The sequence below is a fragment of the Apodemus sylvaticus genome, chromosome 6 (assembly GCF_947179515.1).
Source record: "Apodemus sylvaticus chromosome 6, mApoSyl1.1, whole genome shotgun sequence".
Lineage (NCBI taxonomy): Eukaryota > Metazoa > Chordata > Mammalia > Rodentia > Muridae > Apodemus > Apodemus sylvaticus.
In genome coordinates this window covers 119129478-119151525 of record NC_067477.1, presented here as the reverse complement: position 1 = coordinate 119151525, position 22048 = coordinate 119129478, and the positions used below count along the sequence as shown (strand labels likewise).

The window sequence follows — 22048 nt, the reverse complement described above, 5'->3', positions numbered from 1 at the left end:
ATGCTGGATTATGGTGTCCATATTGGGGATGGTGTTTTGCTTTAGACCCAGAGGTAAGATAGACACGTGGAAGTGTCAGAGTCAGGGGCAAATGGTAGAAAGGTGCAGAAAAGCAGGACGGGAGCCTGTGGCACCTGTGAGGTCAGATGGGACGCCAGTGTTGTCCATTGCAGGCATGTGAATGTCCCCAAGAATATGATGAACAACTTAAAGGACCTTCACTGCGGCTGGGGGAGGGTGTCAGAAGGAATCAGCGGGACAGAGTGAGAGTCGGGGGAATGCAGACAGCAGAGAAGAGAGCAGAATATAGGAAAGAGTGGGACCTTCCCTAGCAAAGACTAATCTAAATACCAGCAGCAATTTGAGGGCCAGAGGTCCTCTAGCTGCATCACCACAGGGATCACCACAGGGAACCCTTTTTAATGCTTCTCTTTGCTCTCCACAGACAGCCACAGGAGCACGACCAAGTGAGTCCAACAGTGAGGCCACCCCCTGGAGGGGGCTGTCTTGGAGGTAAGAGGGCTCTTGGCTCCCTCTCTACAGACGAAAGTCCCTAAAGAGGTATAAGAAGCCAGGTACTGGTGTCACACGCCTTTAAGCCCTGCACTTGGGAGGCAGAGGCAGGCAGATCTCTGTGAGTTCAAAGCCAGGCTGGTCTACAGAGAATTCCAGAACAGCCAGAGCTACAGAAAGAAACCCTGTCTCAACAAAACAGAACAAACAAAAGAGGCGTGGGAAATGGGTTCCCACCTGCCCAGGGGTAGGCCTAGGTCTGCATGGCCCAACTCTGATGTCCGAGGAGACTGGGTGATGCTTGTGTCACCCCTGAGGGTGGAAGGAGAAATGTCTCAGGGGCAGGATTCCTCTGGCCTGACTCCCAGCCTGGACAGCCCAGGAGGCAGCAGGTCAGTGTGACACTGATTGACAAAGTTCCTTTCTCTTCCTTAGTATTGGAGGAGATGGAAAATTGGAGACCATTACCACACTGCCCAGTAAGTAGCCCACACCAAAATGTCCTGGCACCATCATAACCCTCACTGAGGCTAAGGGCTTCTGTCTACAGTTGGGGGGAAGAGGGCAGGAAATCAGCCAGTTCCAGAAAGAACTGGAACCCCTCCTCCCGCACATGCCACACACCAGCGCCTCCAAACTGCATGCCCGCCTCAGCTCCTTTCACCTGTGCTCTCTGCTTCACCCCTCTTTAAAGACATCCTGAGGAAGTTCAACCCTTCCATCCTTGGATTCTCCACGGGTTCCTCAAAGAACACAGCAGGATTAAATGTGGCAGAAGAAGGCGCCAGAGCTCAGTAAGTTGATATGGGGATCTGCAAGGGGAACAGTGTCTAGGACCCTGCTGGGTCACAACCTTGGTACCCTCAGCATCCCTGGGTGCATCATCTCCTGTCATCCTCACACCCTTGGGCACAGGCTAGAGAGTTTCTGGAAGGACCTAGATCAGACCATTCCTGAGGAGATCTAAGCACTGCACTGTTACAGGGGCCAGAGGAACTCATCTACTCTACACAGCAAGCTCTGTCCCTGCTGGCTCCAGTTCCACCTCCTGTCTTTCAGGGACATGAGCGTCGTGCATGCAGAGTGGCTCGCAGCAGTGTGAACAACTCTGTCTGCTTCTTCTGCTTTTCTGTCTTGTCTCATATCCTTGAATCAAAAACAAAACAAAACAAAAAACCCAATAACAACAACAAAAACCCTGTATTTCGACGCTGGAGAGCTGGCTGTCAGGGCCCCTCACGCAGTGGTTGTTTTCTCTGGGCTCTCTGTTGTTGACAGGAACCCAGGTAATGAAAGCTGCAATGCCTGACTGGGTTCATTGACTTCCTGCACGGAGCAGAGCGCAGAGCGTGCTGGGTGTTTGCTTTGCAGAAGGCTTGCTGCTGTGCTTTTGTCACCAGGGAGACAGCACAGGGTTGACTCACGCTGCTTACAGAGAACATTCCTTTTGAAAGCATAACCAGGGCCCAGGGCTCCGCTTGAATCTCCATGCCACAGAAGCGTGCCTCAGTGTCACATGAGGAAGGGCTTATTTGTCTACTAAACACTGGGCCCTGTGGGCCGTTCTAGCACCTAGTGACTGTTAGGATAATGGTCCTGAGCATAGAACCCAGGCTTTAGGGCTGACTCCTCAGTCTGTCAGTGCTCCCACTCCTCCTCCACCTAGTGACTGTCATATGCATGGAGCCTAGGCTTTGATTGCTGGTTCCTCAGTCTGTCAGTGCTCCCACTCCTCCTCCACCTAGTGACTGTCATATGCATGGAGCCCAGGCTTTGATCGCCTGGCTCCTCAGTCTGTCAGTGCTCCCACTCCTCCTCTGCCTAGTGACTGTCATATGCATGGAGTCCAGGCTTTGATCAGTCTGTCAATGCTCCTCCTCCTCCTCCTCTCTTCCCCTCCTCTCTCTTTGGGGGGGTAGTGTATGGACACGTGTGGGTGTTGCATTCAGGTACATGTATCCATATGTGCTCCTACAAAAGGAGGCGAGAGGACAATGCCATATTCCAATTGACAACTCACCACCATTTAATTTTCTTTTCAGAACCGTACTTTATATGCATGTGTGTGTGTGTGTGTGTGTGTGTGTGTGTGTGCCTGTGTGCTCTCCTGTGTGATCCCACAGAGGAGGGTTGGGACCCCTGGAGCTGGAGATGCAGGTGGCTATAAGCTGCCTGGCATGAGAACTGGATGCTTGTCCTTTGCAAACAAACATTTTTGAACTGCCGAGCTCTCTCTCCAGCCCTCTGATTTTACTATTTGTGTGTGGTGTGTGTGGTGTGTGTGTGGGAGGCATGTGGTGCTCTTTGAGACCCAGGTGTCTCCTTCCGTCTTGGCTTGCAGGACTCAGACTCCAGGTTTTCAGGCTTGTGTGTGGCAAGCACTCTCCGTCACGGTACCAGCTCACTGCCCTCCCCACTTTGTGTTTTGAGACAGGGTCGAGCCTGGAGCTCACCGATATGGCTAGTTAGCTGGCTAGTGAATTTCAGGGGTACACCGTCTCTACCTCCTAGGAGATTACAGGGTACACTGCTTTTACGTGGGCACTGGGGATTCGCACGCAGGTCCTCATGCTTGCATAGCAAGCACTTTACCCACTGAGCCGTCCAGGATCCCGCCCTGCCCTGCCCTGCCCTGCCTAGCACCTCTGCCTGAGCAGAGGCCAGGTAGGAAACATCATTGACACCAAGTATCCAGTGTTGGGGGACGGGGGTAAGGGTGGGGAAGAGAAGCCACTGACTTCAGTAAAGTTTGAGAATCGTTCTCTTTTCCTTTTGCCTACTCTGCCATTTATCAGCGTGGATAAGTGTGAGTTCACCTGGAGAGAGGGAGAGGGAGGGAACACAAGAACCCTAGTTTGAATCCCCAGCACCCATGTACACAGAGGTCAGATCTTCAAAGGTCTGTGTTCAAACCTTTCCTCAAACCTGCTGGCTATGTGACCTTGACCAGGTTGCTTAGCGTCTCTGAATCTTGGCTTTCTCCTCTATAAATGAGGTTGGTCATAGTACCTGCCTCTCAGAGCTGTCACGGGGTTAAAAGGGATAAGTAATAGGCCACATTCATAGCAAACTCTGCTATTATTGGGGTATTTAGTCTCACAGCTAACTTCCCTTCCGTTAACCCATGAGCGGCACGGCATTTACTCTGAGTTCCTAAGAGATAACACAGACTTAAAAGGTGAAAACCCAGCGCTCTGAAAGAATGCGACCGCCAAGGGCTGCCACTTGCGTGTTGTTCACGGCAACATCACAGACTGGGCTCACCTGACCACTGGCCCACAGAGGACTTAGGAAGGCAGGAGGATAGCAGGACCTGCTCTCTCAGGTCTGAGACCTGTGAGACCTGTGTGGACTCGGAGTCGTGGAAACAGCTGCCAGGAGAGGCCCTGGGCCCTGGAGGGGCGGGGAGATGAGATGGAAGAGCTGAGGACATTGGAGAGAAGAGCGTGGTGAGGGAGGGTGGGCCTGAGGGGTCGGAAGAAGCTTGCTGGGGGATGAGAGAGTGAGGGGAGGTCCTCACCTCCCCAGGGCCCTTAGGGGCTCAGCACTATGCATGCCCTGGAGCCTGACTTGGGCCTATTAAAAGTTGCAGTATATCAGTGCTTTTACTTTACAGCCTCTGTACCTGTCGGTTTAATCCAGGGTGTGTAAATTCTCCACGTGAGGGACAGGGATGGCACCACGCGTGTTGGTCAGTGCCTGCCCACAGACTGGAACCATCTTGCGTTGGGTCCTCATGTTGGCCATGTGCCCTTTGATCACCTGCCTTTCAATTTTGTTTTGTGACAGGGTCTGAGGTAGCCCAGGCTGACCTCTACTCCACTATGTAACCAAGGCTAGCCCTCAACTCCTAATTCTCTTGCCTCTGTCTCCCAAGGCCTGGGATTGCAGATATGCTCCACCACACCCAGCTCAGTACATATGTCTTTTTAAGGAATTGGCTTCATTGAGCCGTATTGATCCACAATGAACCATGGGTATTCAGAAGTAGACAATTTCATGAGTCTTGACACCTGTGTACCTATGAGGTTATCACCACCATCATGCAGCAAACAGGCCTGTCCCTCACAGCTCTCTCGGGTCCATTAATGCTATGGATAATGATGCTTTATTCCTTTTCACTGCTGTGTACTATTCCACTACCACTTATAATCAAGTATATGGAACTCAATGGTATATAGCTTACTTTACAACAAACAACGGGGAGATGAAAGGAGCCCTAGTCCCAGCCACCCTGTCCCTCTTGTTTTGTTGGGGAGGGGATAATAGTGTCAAAATCCAAGTCATGATGGAAAAGAATAAAGGGACCTGAGGGTTGGGCACTGGGGCTCAGACAGAGGTGAAGGGCTTGCCAAGCCTGGAAGGGAAAAAGCTGGAGGATAATTTAGGAATGGGACTTTTTTTAAAAATAAAACAGATTATTTTTAAAACAGGCACCCGAGTAAGAATCAAAGAGGCTCAGCTTGTAGTGAAAAGATTTGGTAAAAGAGAGAGGAAAATAAAAGTCTCTGGTGAGAATGTTCAAATCCTAGCTACAAGGTCAGTGAGGCCTTGGCCCTGCCGGGGGCATCAGGGTCTGGGTCAGTGGAGCTCCAGGTCTCTGGCAGCCCTGATGAGGAGCTGCCTAAAGATGACTCAGAACGACCTTCCTGGAGTTAGGACTCCTGGAGTTCAGCTTACGGGGGTCTCTGTCCCAAGCTAGTCTGAAAGCAACTTTTGTTCCTTCTCCCTAGGGACTTGCCGGCCCAGGCCACGGCCCTGGTGAAGATGATGAAAAGCACATCTGTGAGTGCAGACCCCCTAAAAGCCGGGGTCTCTTTAGCTGGGGAGTTGCAGGCCTGCGGAACCCCCCAGTATCCCCACAGCTTGCCTTCAGCTGGTCTTCCAGGGAGTTCACGCATCATCGCATCATGGCTGCCTGCAGGTGCCCCGCCCCAGGGCAGGCTGCAGGAGGGCAAGGTGGGAGGAGGAGCTGGGCCAGATCGCAGGCCTGGGGCCTTTACCCCAGAGCTGGCTTCCCAGAGCCTTCTTATATAAACACCAAGTTCTAAAAATAGGCCACCCGTTCCAGGCCTCCCCTTCTCCCTCCCCAACCCCTCAGAATCTCACTTGCACTTTTTCCGAAAGCTCTCTCTGTTCTTGTGCTGCGGACTCCAGTTGGAGGGACTCCATTTATGGTAGACAGAGAGTAGGAAGCCACCGCTCCAGGGCCTTCCTGGACCTACCCCACCATGCCGACCCCGCTGGGTTCTCCCTCTATGAACCCAGGCCCTAAAAGCCCTGACCTTGTCCAAGTTCTGTCTTTTGAAACAGATTCCTTTGAACACCTCAGAGCACATTTGAGGAACATGAGAATCCATGAGACCTTTCACGAGCTTGGAGAAATGCAGGACACACCCACTCTAGCCCCTTAAGAGGATTTCAGTAGCCTGTCTCCTATGTATGAGCAAAAACACACGCGCGCGCGTGCACGCGCATACACATGCACACACATGCACACGCACACACAGACATGCACACACTTCTTACAGGAGCACACCCATCACCTCAGGGGAATATGACCCCACCTCATATTTTGTGTGATATAAAAAAGATGACAGTGTCTGAGAAGTTGACTAGGTAGCACAGCTAGCGTCACCAGCAATTGTCCCCAGATCTTAAACTCAGGATCTATTCCCTCAGACTATCGACCTACAGAAACACTGGAAGCTGATTACACTCCTCATTGGGAACAACGACCTGTGCCTCTACTGTGAGGATCCGGTAAGCCCCTGGCGAGCCTCACTGAGGGCCTGAGAAGGAAGCTGCTGGCCCCATCCTCCTCACGAGCTCTGGCTCATCTCCTTCCCCTTTGAATCTCATACTAGCCTGGGCTCCGGGCGCTTGATTCTACCCAGGCAGCCCCTGGTTTACACAGAGCAGGTGAGACTTAGCTTTCCTAAGTGGTTCCCCAACTCAGAAGAAAGGTCTAGAAGGACCCAGTCTTTGGACACTGAGGTGGTGACCATACAGATGGCACTCCACGACGGATGGCCAATGACTCTAAGTCTTGTGTCTGCTTGGAGTCTGCCCTCTCTTGGAGGGGGAGGTAATACAATCTTCTAAATGGAGTTGGAAAAAAATAGAACCAAGCCGAGTGTCCTCGCTGCCCTTCTGGACCATGCTAATCTAAGCAAACACCCCGGCCAGCTGGCCTGGGAGCTTGACCCCATTCCTGATGTGTCTCTATGGGGAAACATGTCCAGACTTAGCAAGCGTTTGGAACCTGTATCTTTTAGAATACATCTTGTTCTAAGCTGGGGACATCCTGTATTTTATTTTGCCAGGAGAAGGCAGCTGCCAGGGCTCTGAAGAGGTGGTGGAATGCTGACACTGTTGGGGGTGGCAGGCAGCTCCTTGTGGATCTCAGAGTGTAACTATCGAGAGCCTGGCATGATTTGTCTTCCCCACACAGGCTTAGCTCTTGTAGAATCTTCTCAGTCCTTTCCCTTACTGCCCAGAACTGGGAGTCTGGGGTGCACAAAGGACCTAACTCCTGGAGCTTTCAATAGGGCTGTGCCCTGGCTTGTAGAGAGTCATTGGAAACCAGAAGATACCCAGAGCTGCCCGTGGATACATGATGTAGGGAATGCCTCTCGAGTCCCAGCACATGTACCCCTCATGTAGACAGTGCTCTCCCTGCTCCGGAGGGTGTATATTTATGAAAAAGGACACCACCAGGTCCCTGGGGCCAAGTCTTGAGGAATGCAGGAAGGTGGGCTCTTAGGGACAGCAGTCACCCTTTTCTAAGTCCTCCTCCCAGAGTAGAAAGCCAAAGAGAGCCTCCTTTTCCCTATACAGGGGAACTACTCAACCAAGACGTATGTCAAGTACATCCAGGATGCCTTGGATATCCTCTACAAGGAGGTAGGAATGGGTAGTGAGCCACCCTGATTTCCCACTATTGACATGTGTATGGCGGGGCGGGGGGGGACACCTTGCGTGCTTCTAGGCAAATTGTATTTGATTCTCTGCAAGACAGCTTCTGACTGCCCTGGGAAGCTAGACAGTGGCTAACAGAGCTCCCGCTGGAGCCAGCTGGCCTGGGTTTGAAGGCAACCACTGTGGTTTTTGTTAGCCCTGGGACTTCTCCGGGTCTCAGCTTTTCTGCCTAACTAAGAGAGGCACTAGGAGGAAGTCAGTGTGATCACGTGGGCCCCTCCATGGGCACCCATCTCTTCTGTGGTAGCAATGGGGAGGGGGGAGGTTAGATGGAAGACTGCCCTCAAGCTCACAGACCCCACCCCTCTGCCTCCCGCAGCTTCCCCGGGTTTTCGTCAATGTGGTGGAAGTCATGGAGCTGGTTGGCCTGCAGCACGGGGACCAAGGTGGGAAATGTACCATGCCGCTGGCAGTTCAGTAAGTGTACGGGGCGAGGCTGCCCGGGCGGGCGGGCAGGGTGTCACAGGCACACCAGGAGGAAAACGGTGCGGGCAGGGTTAGAAGGCAGGCCTCCAGAAACACTTGGATGTGCTGGGGAACCACCTGCCTACCTTCTCCCTTCCCTGGATGGCGGCTTCCTTTTCTATAAAGTGAGACACACCAAATGACCTAGAAGGCTCCCCAGTGCTCTGATTCCAAAGTCCGCACTGGCAAGTCTACCGTCTGCAGAGGACAATGACCCGTAAGGACACCTTGAGTTTCCCTAAAATCCTGGCTCTGCTGCTGAGGAAACCCACAGTGTCTCTGGATCTCTGACTACTTACAACAATAGGAATAAACTCTCCCCAAGAGCGGCATCATCAGGAAGTTCATGTTTGTGGGTAGAACGAGCTAGACAGACAGCTTTTATCCCACCTTCAAAAGCAGGGGTCAGAGGTTCTAACAGGCAGGAATTACTGAGGGGCAGACAGAAGTTTGGCAGCTGTGACTGACAAGTCCTATCTGAAGACAAATAGATGTCTTGTAAAGGTGGCTAAGGAATCAGGTCCCCAGGTGGAACGGCCCTGGTTAGCAAGGAAAGTCCCTCCAGTTCCTCAGACGCTGGTATCACATTTCACCTTGTCAAGGGTGTCTCAGGCTGTCCAGTTATCTTCACCCTCTGGACCTCAAGGAAACCCCCCAATCCCCACCCCCAGTGCTCATCAGGGAGAAGCAGGGACTGTGGGGAGGAGCCCAGAGGTAGAGCCACCACAGAAGTCTTGCCAGAACTCCACCCGGGCCTTTCCTTATCTTTGGGAAATCGTCCACACAAGGAAAGAGACCTCTTCAGGGGCTAAGCCTTCCAGTAAATAAGTATCTTGCGTCAGCCTATGAGAATAGGGGAATGTTGGTTCTAGGCTTTACTTTTCGGTCCGTGGTCTCTTGGCCCTTTGACAAGACAGTTTTGGGTGGGAATATGTGAGGAAATGCAGCCGGTCACTTACTTCACAGAGGCTAGAAAGCAAAGCAGGTGGGAAAGCAATGGGTGTGACTCCTGTGGCTACTTCCTTCAATTAGGCTCTGCCCACTAAAGGTTCCACCACCACCCCATAGTGCCAAAGCTCAGGACCAAGCTTTCAGTCTGCACTTGAGATTTTAGGGAACATTTCCCGTCCCAACCAGGACATACCTTTTCCACCGCACTCCTGAGTTAAGGTTTTGTGACTTAGACCCAAGAGTTGTAGGCATGCTCCTGTCTCAAGCCCCGCCCACCTCCATTTAGCAGCAAAGACTGCACCACATGGACAGAAACTTGTGTCAGGAAGGCATGATGGGGCCAAGGCAGCCTCAAGACAAGAATTCTTATCTTGTAGGAAAAATTGCAGTTGCTTGAAACACACTCAAAACCTCATAGCGATGCAGGAGCTGAAGAAAATAAACTGGAATCTCCAGGTGAATCTTGATGCTCTCTTCCTCCTGGGTGCTCCTGGTGGGAGTCCACACACCGTGCTCCCTAAGTGAGGACTCTGAGCTTGTGTGTTCCACAGGGTTTGGCTGAGAGCAAGCAGCTCCCTAAAAGGAGATCCTATCCCTCAAAGTATTTACCTGGGGAAAGAGGGTATGGAGATCCCAAAGAGGTAGTTGGGAGAAACCCGACTTTCAGAGTAGAAGCCACACAGCAGGGCACTGCTAACCTCTAACCTTTCTGAGGGGAAGGGTCACTGTTCCCAGCTCCCTCTGCCTTCCCCTTTCCCATCTCCATGAACTGAAACCCTGGTTCTACTAATATTTCCTTCCTCCACCCTCTGTCCACTCCCCAACACTCCTCCATATCACTGCTACTAGTTGCAAGCTAATTCCTTTTAATGGGTCAAGTAATCTTCCTCTTAGAAGCCCCTCCCCCATGCCCCCGCCGCCTTCCCAACCTTCCCAGGGCAAGTGAGGTCTGCACTGGACAAGCTATCTGTGCTTCTCCTGTCTTCCCCTTTTGCCTCCATATCTCAGATGAATTGTGAAGTCCTTGCTATGGGTATATTTAGTTTAATCCTTTTATATCTATGTTTTGGTACTTGAGTCCAAAACCCATGGGCTCTCTATTCCTGTCGTCCTAAATTCTTCGGTGTTTTTGAAGAACTGAGGAGATAGTTCTCCTCATGGGAGCTAGGCCTCACTGACTACACCATGCAGTGAGGGCAGCCAGGCCCATGGCCAGTTCTACATCATCGGCGCCTTAGACTTAGCTTAACGAGTAGAGGCTGGAATGGAGAATTTCTCCAGCCAGGGACCCCTTGACTCTGATCCTCTTGGTCAGCATAGGGCAGCAAGATGCAGTGGTTCATTACTAGTAGGAGGAGTCCCCGAGTGGGCCAGCACACTCCCTTTAAGTCCCTTTAATCTACGGTGGGTCCGCTCCCGTCACAGCCAACCCAGGGCAGCCCAGGTAGACCCTTGCCAGTTGGATTGAGCCACCTCTCCGTCCTCAGAGTGACACCTCAGAGCTCTCCTTCTTGCACCGGTACATGCAGCGTGAGGACTTCGCAGTCACTGTGCAGCCTTTCTTCCGGAATACCTTCATCCCTCTGAATGAGGTAAGCTACAGCCAGTTCGAGGAAGCTAATGGATGTAGCACTCATTTTTAATATCTTCCTCCAGCAAGCCTCCCAAAGGTAGAGCTTTTCTTTCTACTGTGTCTGTGTGTGTGTGTGTGTGATTAGAACTTAAACATTCTTAGAAACAATAGAATTAATAGTGACCAAGTGTCCCTACCCAACCCCAAGTCACCTTCCACCACACAATGGAAATCTTCCTGAAATTATTATAGTGTCATTTTCAGGACAGGGTTGAATTAGGGAAGCTATAATTCATGTTCACTTAAAAAAAAAATTCCAAAACCCGCAGGAGATTTTCCTACCAGAGTCTGAAGTAGGTTGAAATAGGATCCAAAGGATGAAAGGGGACCTGCTGTGTCCCCTGCTGGGCAGGGAGGCTGGCAGCTCAGCCCAGATGTTAACCTCCTTGTCTCTCCTCTCAGCGAGGGGGCCTGGACCTCACCTTCTTCTCTGAAGACTGTTACCACTTCTCAGACCGTGGCCATGCTGAGATGGCCATTGCCCTCTGGAACAACATGGTAAGTGGGAGTGCTCCCAAGGGTGCACCCTAAGGATAAGGCTCAGTCCCACAAGAGGACAAACTGCTGCTATGACTTTCTTTTCCCTAAAACTCCATGGTTGACCTTAGTGTATGTGTACCAAGGCACACGTTGACTATCCTCTCTCTGCCTACTCTCCACAGTGCTGGGGTTGCACACACACACACACATACACACACACACACCCATGCTGTTTGTTTGTTTGCATGGATTCTAGTACTTTGAATTCACGTCCTCAAGTTTAGTATGAGTTAGCAGCAAGCTCTTCCCCTCAGAGCCATCTGTTCGACCCCAACCATAGATCTTTATTATACCTGAGTGTGGGAATATACAGAGATCAGAGGACAAATTCTGGGATCAGTTCTCTCCTTCCGCTGTGGGTTCCAGAGATCAAGATCAAGCCGTCAGACTAGGATGGCAAGTGACCATCTCACTACCCCACCCCTTGATGTGAAAATGTTTTAAGGCATTAGATTTGCTTGTTGTGTGTATACACATGCCACGGTGTAGATTGGAGGTCGGAACAACTTTTGTAGGAGTCAGTTCTCTTCAACCGTGTGGCTTCTGGGCCCCAAACTCAGACCATTAGGCTGCAAGCACTTGTCCTTACATACATGCCTTTTTAAAGGGGGTATGTACGTATGTACATAGACACACATTTGCGCACTTAGCACAGCTCCTGGCATCATGAAGAGAAGAATAGCTTTGCAATCAGACTGAATAAGACTGGATGAGCGTGTCAGCTGTGCATCCTTGGTCATGTTCACCTGCATCGTGAAGCAACGATACAGAATACATTACCCTTCCAGTATCCAGTCTCAGCATCTCCAAGTAGTGTTTCTATAGGCAGCATCCACACAGCCTGTTCTCAATGGTGGAGACCTATTCCTATCCTTTCCACTCAAAAAGAGAACCTTAGGAAATGACTATGCAGCCCTGGGTGTACAGGGACAGCTGTCCTTATGCCTTGCCTGTCACCCCTGATCCCTACATCATCTGTCTCAGCAAATGAAGTGCTTTCACAGTCTTTGATCTAGGCTCTATTACAACACCCACCTGGCCTGCATGCTTCCCTTGGTGACTGAACCGTCTTTATTGCAGTTCTAGGCCAAGGGTGTCTCTGCCAATCACCGCTGGGCAAACATTCCCACACCTGTTAGCAACCCCATGCTGCCCGATGCCTCCCTCAGCTGACTCACAACAATGACTTTCTCCTTAGCTGCATCTCGCCGCCTTCTCTCTAGCATCTAAAGTGGCGTGTGTATTCAGCTGCAGACTGCACGTCGCTTCCATTGACGTCATCCATCTGCACAGTTCTAAAGCTTTTCCCCGTCATTTTCTTTCTGCACAGGATTCTAAATTGCTGTCAGAATATCTTTGTGTTTCCCTCCACCTGCCTCCTCAGTTTATCTTGATTTTCTTTGGTTCCTGTAGCCCAGGCTGGCCTGATACTTTCCATACTGCCTCCCAAATGCCAGAATTATAACTGTATCTGGCTTTGTTATGTGTGTATATTGTGTTTTATTGTTTTCTTGCTGGGTATTGAACCTAGGGCATTGCACATACTAGGTAAGTTCTCTGTCACTGATCTAAATCCTTGGGGCTTGTTTACTTTTGTTTTAAAAACAAACTATCTCAGGTTGCTGTGGCCTTCAACTCTCTAAGTAGTATAGGCAGGCTTTGACTTTTGATGCTTCTGCCTCAGTCTCCCAGGGGCCAGCACTCTCAGCCTGGCATTTATAGACTATCATTTCTAAAACTAGTTCTGTTTCTTTCTTTGAAGGACAACTGTCCTCCAGTGACTCTGCCACAGCTTGTCCCTTTTAACACCCCTCCATGGAATGGAAATCTATTTCCTGTCTCATGTTCCCCCAAAGACCTCAGAGGACTCCACGTATTAGCAAGAGCCAGGAAAAGCAAAGTTCTTGCTCCTGCCTCCCCAGCTTCTTCATCAAGCCGCTTCTGCTTCTAGCTGGGACTCTCCAGGGTTTCCTGAGCCTCGCCAGCCAGCCAGATGCTCAGGCGTGGCCGGGCCCATTGGTCTCTGCTGCAAGGTTCTTGTCTTCTTTTCTGAAGCAGTCAGTCAGTATTCTTTCCATTCACCCAGGTGAGAGAGTTTTATTCCACAAGGTTAGGCAGAAGGGATGTAGATGTAAAAACAGAAGCTAAAACACTGGGAACACAAGGCAACTGTGCTTTCCCAGCCAAACCCAAATTAACAACAACAACAAAAAAACCTAAACAAAAACCTAAAACCACCCCAGAGTCCCTTGTCCTGTATAATTTAGGGGAATAATTACAGAGTCCCATGTTTCATCCCAAACCATCTCAGACATGCATCTCTAGCATCCTGCCAACTCTCCAATTGTCCTCTTACTGGAATGCCACCTCCAGAGTCACAGCAAATAAATAACAGGCTGTTAGAGCTGGAACAGATCTGAGAGGTCCCCAAGCCAGGGCACTCTGTATCGAAGAACAGGAGACATGGGACAGTTTGCCCAGCCTCACACAGCTGATTAGTGGCCCCACAGAAAAAAGAGGCCATGTTTTCCACGTCTTCCTCTGGTGGCCCAGCCTTAACACCAACCGGATAAGCACATATGCAGCCTGTGAATTCATGGCTCATAATTAGACCTATGACATAGTGTCTGCAGCTTCAGCTGATGTTCCCAGGGCACTCTACAGGAACAACAAATGCACTTTAAGTCACTGTCACTATGTCTTGTGTGTGTCTCCTGGCTTCGTAACCCACATTTCTTCCTCTAGAGACCTGTGCAAAAGTCAAGACCAGCAGCTCTTTCTCTCCTTCTGAGTCCTGTTGTGCCACTGCTACCCAGTACTCCTTATCTGCAAACCCTATGCCTGCAGACTCCTACCCCCTGTACAGCAGTGCTCAGCACTGGCTCATATAAGAATCCTCTGGAGCCTGAAATCCTCTGGTGACTCAAATATAATGAGTATTTACAACCACTTTGGCAAGCTCTTGTGTATCTAATGATGCCGAACCTATGTATTTCCTGAGACCTAACAATACTCTCCTGCAGAGAAGAGTCCACTAGAGTCACTACAAAGATACATACTGCGGTTTTCATAGGAACAGCACACACATCGTTAAGTTCAAGCTGGAAATTTCACAGATGTCCATCCACAAACTGTTGTACATCCACAAGCCAGAGTATTTCTACACACCTCAACATTATATGCATAGGTGCAGCATATGCATGCACACACTCGCATGCACACTCACCTACCTCAAAGACAAGTAGCTAACTGTAAGGCATTAGAAGTCAGTGTCGTCTTTCATGATTATTTCTCTTTAAGTGAATAGGGTTGAAGAAGGTGTAGGAGGAGCCCTTCTGAGTACTGGTAATGCTCTGGTTCTTGGTTACTATGCTAGTGTGATCTCTTTTTACCAAAATGATCAGCTGCATGTATACTTACTGTTTCTCTCTGTTAGCTTCCACAAGTGGTACTTTTAAATATAGCAGTGATTTGGAGACATCTTGTCATCTGCCTTAAGAGTGCATAATGCTCTTGCAGAGATCTCAAGTTCAGTTCCCAGCTATGTCAGACAGTGTCTTAGTTAATAGGTTTCTAGTGCTGCTATACAACACCATATCCAAGAGCAACTTGGATAGAAAAGGGTTTCTTTCAGCTTATAGTTCCACAGTACAGTTCATCAGTGTAGGAAGTCAGAGCATGAACTCAAGCAGGAACCTAGTCAGCGGCTGAGGCAGAGGCCACAGAGGAATGCTGCTTACTGGCTTGCTCAGCCTGCTTTCTTACATCATCCAGGACCACTGATGAACAAGGACACTGCCCACAGTGGGCCAGGTCCTCCCACTCAATCACTAAGAAAATGCCCCATAGGCTTACCTGCAGTCCAGTCTCATGGGGCATTTTCTCAATTGTGGTTCTCTCTTCTCAGATAACCATAGCAAATATCAAGTTGACAAGCACCTATCCAGCACAGGCAGTTTACAATTGCTTGTAACTCCTGGGGAGTTTGATGGCCTCTGAGGGCGACTGTTTTCATATGCACACATGCACATGCATGCACACACACACACATATATATATTCATATATATATGTGAGTATGTGTGTGTGCACGTGTGTATGTATATGTGTATATGTATATATGTAAACATGCACACATGTTTATATGTACACATGTATATATGTATACATATATATGTATATATAATTGATAAATAGATAAAATTTGTCTGGAGTAGGTATTAGACATGATGTTCTTCTCTTTCTTTTGAGACAGGGCACCACTATATACCCTGGCTGGCTATATAAACCAAACTGGTCTAGAATTGATAGAGATATGCCTGACTGCTGGGATTAAAGTTATGTTCAATTATGAATGGTCTAGAGTTACCACTTTTTAAAGGAACTCCCAAGACGATTTTAATAAACAGGGTTTATGAACTGCTGCCTTAGACCTGTTTTCCACATAGCAGCTAAACAATTTGTAAGAAAGAGAACCTGAGCAAATCATCCCTTGCCTTCAGTCTTCCAAAGTTCCCACCTCCCATCTTGCAGAGAAAGGAGACAGGTTAGACACTGTCGCTGTAGTGTACAGGGCTTTGGGACTTGGCCCCAGTTCCTTTCTCTGCCCATCATGCTAGGCAGCCCCCGCCCCTACTTTGCAGCTTGGCAATCCCTGTACCACCCAAATACCACTGTCCTTTTACCTTGGCTTCTCACCTCCTTGCCTCATCTAAACAGTCAAGAGGCCACCTTTACCTCCACTGGCCCTTTACCTCCCCAGCATAGGCCAGTGACACTCTGCTCCACGGCACCTTGCCTTGCCCTAAGGTTGGCTGCATCATTGGTACCCCACAGTGCCTGTGTTAAGAAAGGTTGGTTCTAGAAAACCAACTCCACCCCCTGGGGCTGGCCCAAGCCTTTTCCCTTCTTACCATTCCAGTCCTGCCGACTTCCATTTCTCTTTCCACTCAACAAACAACGCTTCGGCGTTACTACATGGCCCATACTGTTCCAGAGGCCAGAATCTGCACAGAATAAAGAATGCCGCTGCTTTCATGGACTGTAAAGAGTGTGGCCAGAAGAGACAGATGATAAAGAAGCTAGACAGGTCAACACAAGGTCGCATACAGCCGACCACATTGGGCTTCAGAAGCTGTAGAGCAGAGAAGTGGGATGTGGGGCAGTGGTGAGGAGAAGCAGCCTCATTGGTGCACGTGAAGTGAAGGCCAAGAAGGTTGCCAGTCGGGCGGCGGTCTGGGCCACAGTGTCCCAGGGAGAAGAAATAGGACCCATGTGGCGTGGAGTCAGGAATGGGCTTGAAGCTCCTCAAGAACACACAGGCCTGGGTAGTACTCCAAAATCAGGGACCAAGGTCAGAAAGACAGGCAAGGGCCACATTCTCTGCTGTTTTAAACAAGGGGCTGACGTGTTGCCAATGGTCCTCTAGCTACTGTGCAGACGTGGGCTGGAATCAAAGGTACAAGAGATGAGATCGCATGAGTAGAATGTGGCTGGGACCAGGGTGATAGCCCTGGAGGAGAGCTGTATTTAAAGCTGGCTGAGGGAAGGGACTAGGGAGGGACTCCTGGCTTTGGAGTCTAAGACACCAAACAGATGTTCAAATAGCAAAAGAGATGACTTCTTGGGAGTTGCATTCTGTGTCAGACATGGGAAGTAGGGGCTGCCTCCTAGATATTCACACAGAGGCATGGGGTGCAAGAGCCTGGGGCTCAAATGGAAAGGTCTGGGAGAGACCTGACAACCGCAATGGAAAACTGCACCAATGTAGTATCCCAAACCACAGAATTAACTGAGTGCCCCAGGGGAGCAGGTAGTGAGGAGACCCAAGGGGCAGGTTAGGGAGGGACTGGCCGTGAATATAAACAGCTAACTGCAAAAGAAGTCACAAAGACAACAGCCAAGGAGGTGGAGGGTAATCAGGGCAGGTGTACTCTGATAGGAGCCAACAGGAAGAGGATATTGATAAGTTTATTGAGCCCAGTCCTTGGAGCATCCATGGGAAACAGCCAATCTGACTTTTAGCCTCCATTTTGTCCCTAGTGGTTCTCTTTGCCAGAGCACAGTCGTGTTCCCTTGGCTCTAAGAAAGCAGAAACAGATCTCCATCTAGCCCATCCTAGTTCATATATGCGTCCCTGTCAGGGTTTCTCTGGAAGCCCTACGCTACACTACGTGTCCTAAAAATCCTACTGCGGTTAATGCCAGCCATCCAACTGCCCTGGAGAAGGTATCCCTCCCAAGCTTGGGGCCATTCACCCCCTCTGAGTTCCTAAGAAATGGGTGTGGAGGGCCTTCAGACAGCAGACAGTGAGATCACGGCCCAGGTCTGTCACCCGCCCAGGGAGGGCGTTTACTTCCGGCATCATCAGAGCTTGGAGGTCAGGGATAGACCTGAAGCAGACTCTACAGGGGATGAATGTCAGACCAGTTCAAAGTGCCAGATCTTTTCTTCCCCTTGGGACACAAGTCCAACTACCTGAAGATGCTGGGGTAGGGGCATAGCAGCTTCCTGCTCCTCACTCTGATGTGGAAGTGTTTAGCAGCACCCCAACCAAACCACAGCTGCTCCCTGGGATATTTCTAGTAAATGTTTTCATCTGCTTCACAAGCCAGAGAGCAGCTCCAGTAAGATTTCAGTTTCTTCAGGGTTGACAAGCCAAGTACAGTAGGAATGTCATGGTAACCAATATGCTTTCAAAGTGCTCCTGAGACTGACTAGCTGCACACACTTAGACAAGTTGGTAAATATGATCACCATGTTATAAATTGAAGATATCGTGTCTGTAATCACAGACCCACAAGTGGAAAGGCAGTGGGCATTCTGGTCCCAGCCCTACAAGAGATTTAGTATGGGCTGATTGTTCTTTCTGGGGGCCTTGATGTTCTGGGTAAATTCAGAGGCAACAACTCAGGGGTTCTGCCCTGAGTTCAGATAGATGTTTTTCCCTGAGTCAAAAGACAGTTTCAGTGTCTTTTGGCCAGAGCTGTGTGGCAGATCTTAACAGGTTGCTGGTCTGAATGTACCCTTCCAAAAGAGTATCCCACGTAAGCCAGCTTTTCTGCACAACAAAGGTATCCTTTTTCTCTTTTCTAGCTGGAACCTGTGGGCTGGAAGACAACCTCCAATAACTTCACATACAACCGAAGCAAACTCAAGTGTCCCTCACCTGTGAGTGAGCATGAATACCCTATCTGTCCTAAGTTGTCTGGGTGGGGCGACGGGCCATACTACCATTTACTTCATCATCACTGTCCTTTCTGATGGACACAAAATAGGGCAGGGAGGAGCCAACAATCCCAGTGGCAGAGAGGAGTCATGCTGGAAGGTGGTCTAGAGAGTGAGTACTAGTTAGATGCCTGGAACGACCAGTTACTTCAGAAGAATATGAGCATCTTGTCGTGCCGAGCTCCACAGTGGAGCTCGGGGATGGGAGCTGGCAGTGAAGATCCCACTGTTCCCAGAGTCCATGCTCCTGTCCTTTCTCTCCTAGACCCCTGACCATCTGTCCCTCCAGCTCTCCTCTGCTGCTTCCTCCTCATCCTCCACTTGCTTCTAGACACTGAATGACTGTCCTGGAAAGTTACTCCAGTCTTGTCAAGGATGCTGGGATCCTTATCTGATCACCACTGCCCAAGTGGAGGGACACCTGCCTCCTGCTACTGCTACACACCCTAGGCAAATGGGCCTCCTTCCCAGATGAGTCCCACTCACTACATGTTTGTGTTTTGCTTTTGTTCACTACTGGCTTTGACCCCAGTGGTCCCTTATTCCCTGGGCCCCTCTCTCATCTTATTTTCTGATGTTCCTGCCTCCAGACTCACCCCTCTGTTGATCTCTCCTCTTTGCACCCCTTTCCTTTTTAACACGGTCAGTCCTGTACCTTCCTCCTAGGCGGTGACAGGATATCCCACCTCGGTCCTCAGGTACTCCTCAGAGCTCCCCAGGGCCATGCAGCCATGCTCAGTGTTTGTTTGCTGAGAAGAGTAGGGCCCAAGAAGGCAGGCTCAGCTGCACCCCAAGACTTTTCCAACAGTAGCTTACCAACTCCCCCACCTTTCAAAATCATATTTGAAAGGAAAGGCTGGTGAGGAACCAACAGGAGGTTATAGCTGGGTGTTGGCCACTAGACAGACCCATCCACATTTGGAAGGATTCAGGCGCTGGGTGAAGAAAGGAGAGTTCCACATGGACACACTAGGAAGATACAGGAGGTCATTGTGCTCTTGTAGAATCAGGACTTGGGCAGATGGATGGGTGAATTGAGCCCTGAATCTCTGACTCTCCTGCCTCTTCCCCCAGGAAAACCCTTTCCTCTACACCCTCCAAAATAGTCAGCTTCTTCCGGTCAAAGCTGAAGAACCCTCCAATGCAATCTACTGGGCAGTGCCAGTGGCAGTACTGACTGGCCTAGCAGTTGGCATCCTTGGAGGGATGATGTGGAGAACTGGGAAACCCGTCCAACCGGAGGAGGAGGAGACTCTTCCAAATACAAATGCGGAACCTGCATAAAAGCAGAGGCTCAGAGATGGGTCCTTGGTAAGGGGCAGTAATTAAGTAATCTCAGGGATGGGGACTGCCTGCCTTCCTTTCCTGATGAAGAGGAAAGAGTTCATGATCTCTTTTTGGAAAGATAAAAAAGAAAAGGGCCACACACTCAGTGTCCATGTGCTTCTGGGTTTCTGTTGAAAGACAGCGTGGAGTTACCTGCTGACTATCTGTAGTTGTTGATCTATTTGAAACAAAAGCGGGTTTCATCTTTAGACTTGGATTCCATCCTCAGGGCATCTCAACTACATATATATACAAACACTGCATACATTATACATATATACAGCTACTCAAAAATTTCAGAATCCAAAACATTCAGATCCCATACATTGGACGAGGGACTCAGAACCTGTATGTACGGGAGGTGTTCCATGTCCTTTTAGGTAAACAGTCTAGTTAGGACTATAGCAGTGAATTGTTAAGCTGCTCTGAGTTCCTCTTGGGTGGAAGCACATCGCCACACCTGTCCAAGAGCTCTAGATTGCACCCACAACCTTTATATTTAATAAGCTTTAACTTGAACGATGGCTGGGCCACTCCTGTCTTCCCTGTGGCTAGCACATACTCCCCTCCAGGATTCCTGAGTTAACATTTTATAAATCTATATTTTATCTTTGCTACCCCAGACCCAATTGGGGGAGTGGCCCCTGGGGCCTCTTTCCTGACTCTTACATGTCGCCAGACTCTTAAGTCTGGTCTTTCTGCTTCTGCATCATGGCATTTCTGCCCCTTCTCTCCGCATTTCTTGTCCAAGAATTGTAAAAGTCCCACCTCTGTCCCCCCACCTAGCCATTGTCTATTGGCTCTTTATTGATCAATCAAAAACCAATTATGGACAGGGACCCTCAGTGTCGGAACATGGTGATTCCCGTGTGCTTTTGGGATCTGAATGAAACAAGGCATTAGAACCACACCCCCACCCAACATAGGACTCTGCCCAAAGTCAAATCATGAACAAAGCCAGGGAGTTCCAGGGAAGCTACACTCTGTTGTACACCTCATAGAGTGTTTTAAATTCATAAAGTAAAGATTAGGGTGAATTAAACCTAATCAAAAATCCTTCATCAAGGCTTTTGGAATGCCAGTTGAGCCCTGCAAGATGGAGAGATGATCTTGCTAGTGACCCAGGGGAAATAGAGCCATTAAGACTGGTGATTCCATGTCTGTAGAGAAAAGGGTGCACCTAATCTGAAGCAGACGTGGTTATGAGGATGGAGGAGTCAGCTGCTCACTTGTAGGACAACCATAGAAAGGGCAAGGGGTTAACAGGGATCATGGTTACGATGGGGGCAGTATTGGGCTGCCTCTGGGGACTGTAAGTGATAGTGGAAAAAAGATTCAAAGAAAAATATTCTAAAAAAGGTTGAGGTCTTGGGCTGTCGCTCAACGGCACAGTCCTTGCCCAGCATGAATGAAGCCCTGGCTTGAATCCTCTGCACCATATAAGCCAGAAGCGATGGCGCACACCTATAGGAAATAACAGGCAGGGGAATCAGAATTTCAAGGTCATCCTTGGCTAAGTTAATGATTTCAAGACAAGCCTGGGCTACATGAGACCCTTAAAGGACATATGGTGTGGGAGCAAGGAGGAGGGGGAAAGAAGAAAAGGAAATTGGCATCATTCTAGCGCCAGTGTCAGGCCACACAGGCAACCCCGTACGTAATAACGAAACCCACCCCTTCCTGTCATCACCCGCTTTGTATAGAGAAAGAGACCAAGATGGAGGGAAGAGGGAATCGGCTCACTCATGTTTTCCCTGCACAGTGGAACATTAACCCACTGTACAAGAACAGCCTCCAAATAGGGAATGGCCTCCAAATCCTGCCATGAATCGAACCCAACTGCAGATGAATAGTCTATAAAACCTAGCAAGTAGGGCATGACAGCTCTATGGTTCCCCTGGGCAGAAAAACTCACCTGATGACTAATCTGTGATTTGTGGGGAAACTGCTAATTAAGGTAGAAGTCCACCAACTGGAGACTTCTGGGGTTTGCCACACAATGGGGGACTCCATCTTTAGCAGAGTTTTTCCTTCTCTGACCTTGTCTGGGGAATTCTAAGCCCCCACACTGGCCTCTACCTGAGGAATGTCAGTTGGTTTATAGGATCAGTTTCTTTCTCTTGACAAAACAAGGTGTTCAGCCAGCACCTGAGAGTCCTGAAATGCTTCTCCATGCTAAGGGGCATTTTAGGTGTCCTGAGCCCCCATCCAATGACCTTTAACCATGCTGGGTGTCCCTACCTTCAGTCCCCCAACACTTCATAAGCCTTGAATTACCCTAAGGAAAGTTGACCTGCCTACTGACAAGTGGTCCCAGTGTGGTCATTCAGCTTATGTACTCACAGGGCTTACACACACACACACACACACACACACACACACCTGCCACCTCCCCACCCCCAACCGAAGTCTC

The 22048-nt window shown here is 49.6% G+C and overlaps 1 protein-coding gene across 2 annotated transcripts in view; it reads left to right on the top strand.

Moving 5' to 3' along the window:
• LOC127687572 (phospholipase B1, membrane-associated-like) overlaps positions 1-19737 on the top strand; it is a 31041-nt gene extending 11304 nt beyond the window's left edge. For both annotated transcript variants that reach the window (XM_052186339.1, XM_052186340.1), the window contains exons 5-16: positions 446-513; positions 949-992; positions 1208-1307; positions 5247-5298; positions 6196-6276; positions 7354-7419; positions 7814-7911; positions 9288-9366; positions 10398-10502; positions 10946-11041; positions 18178-18252; positions 19384-19737. In XM_052186339.1, coding sequence (XP_052042299.1) covers positions 446-513; positions 949-992; positions 1208-1307; positions 5247-5298; positions 6196-6276; positions 7354-7419; positions 7814-7911; positions 9288-9366; positions 10398-10502; positions 10946-11041; positions 18178-18252; positions 19384-19593 — 1074 coding nt within the window. In that variant the 3' untranslated portion in view covers positions 19594-19737. The remainder of the gene's footprint in view (positions 1-445; positions 514-948; positions 993-1207; positions 1308-5246; positions 5299-6195; positions 6277-7353; positions 7420-7813; positions 7912-9287; positions 9367-10397; positions 10503-10945; positions 11042-18177; positions 18253-19383) is intronic.
• The last annotated feature ends 2311 nt before the right edge of the window (positions 19738-22048 follow it).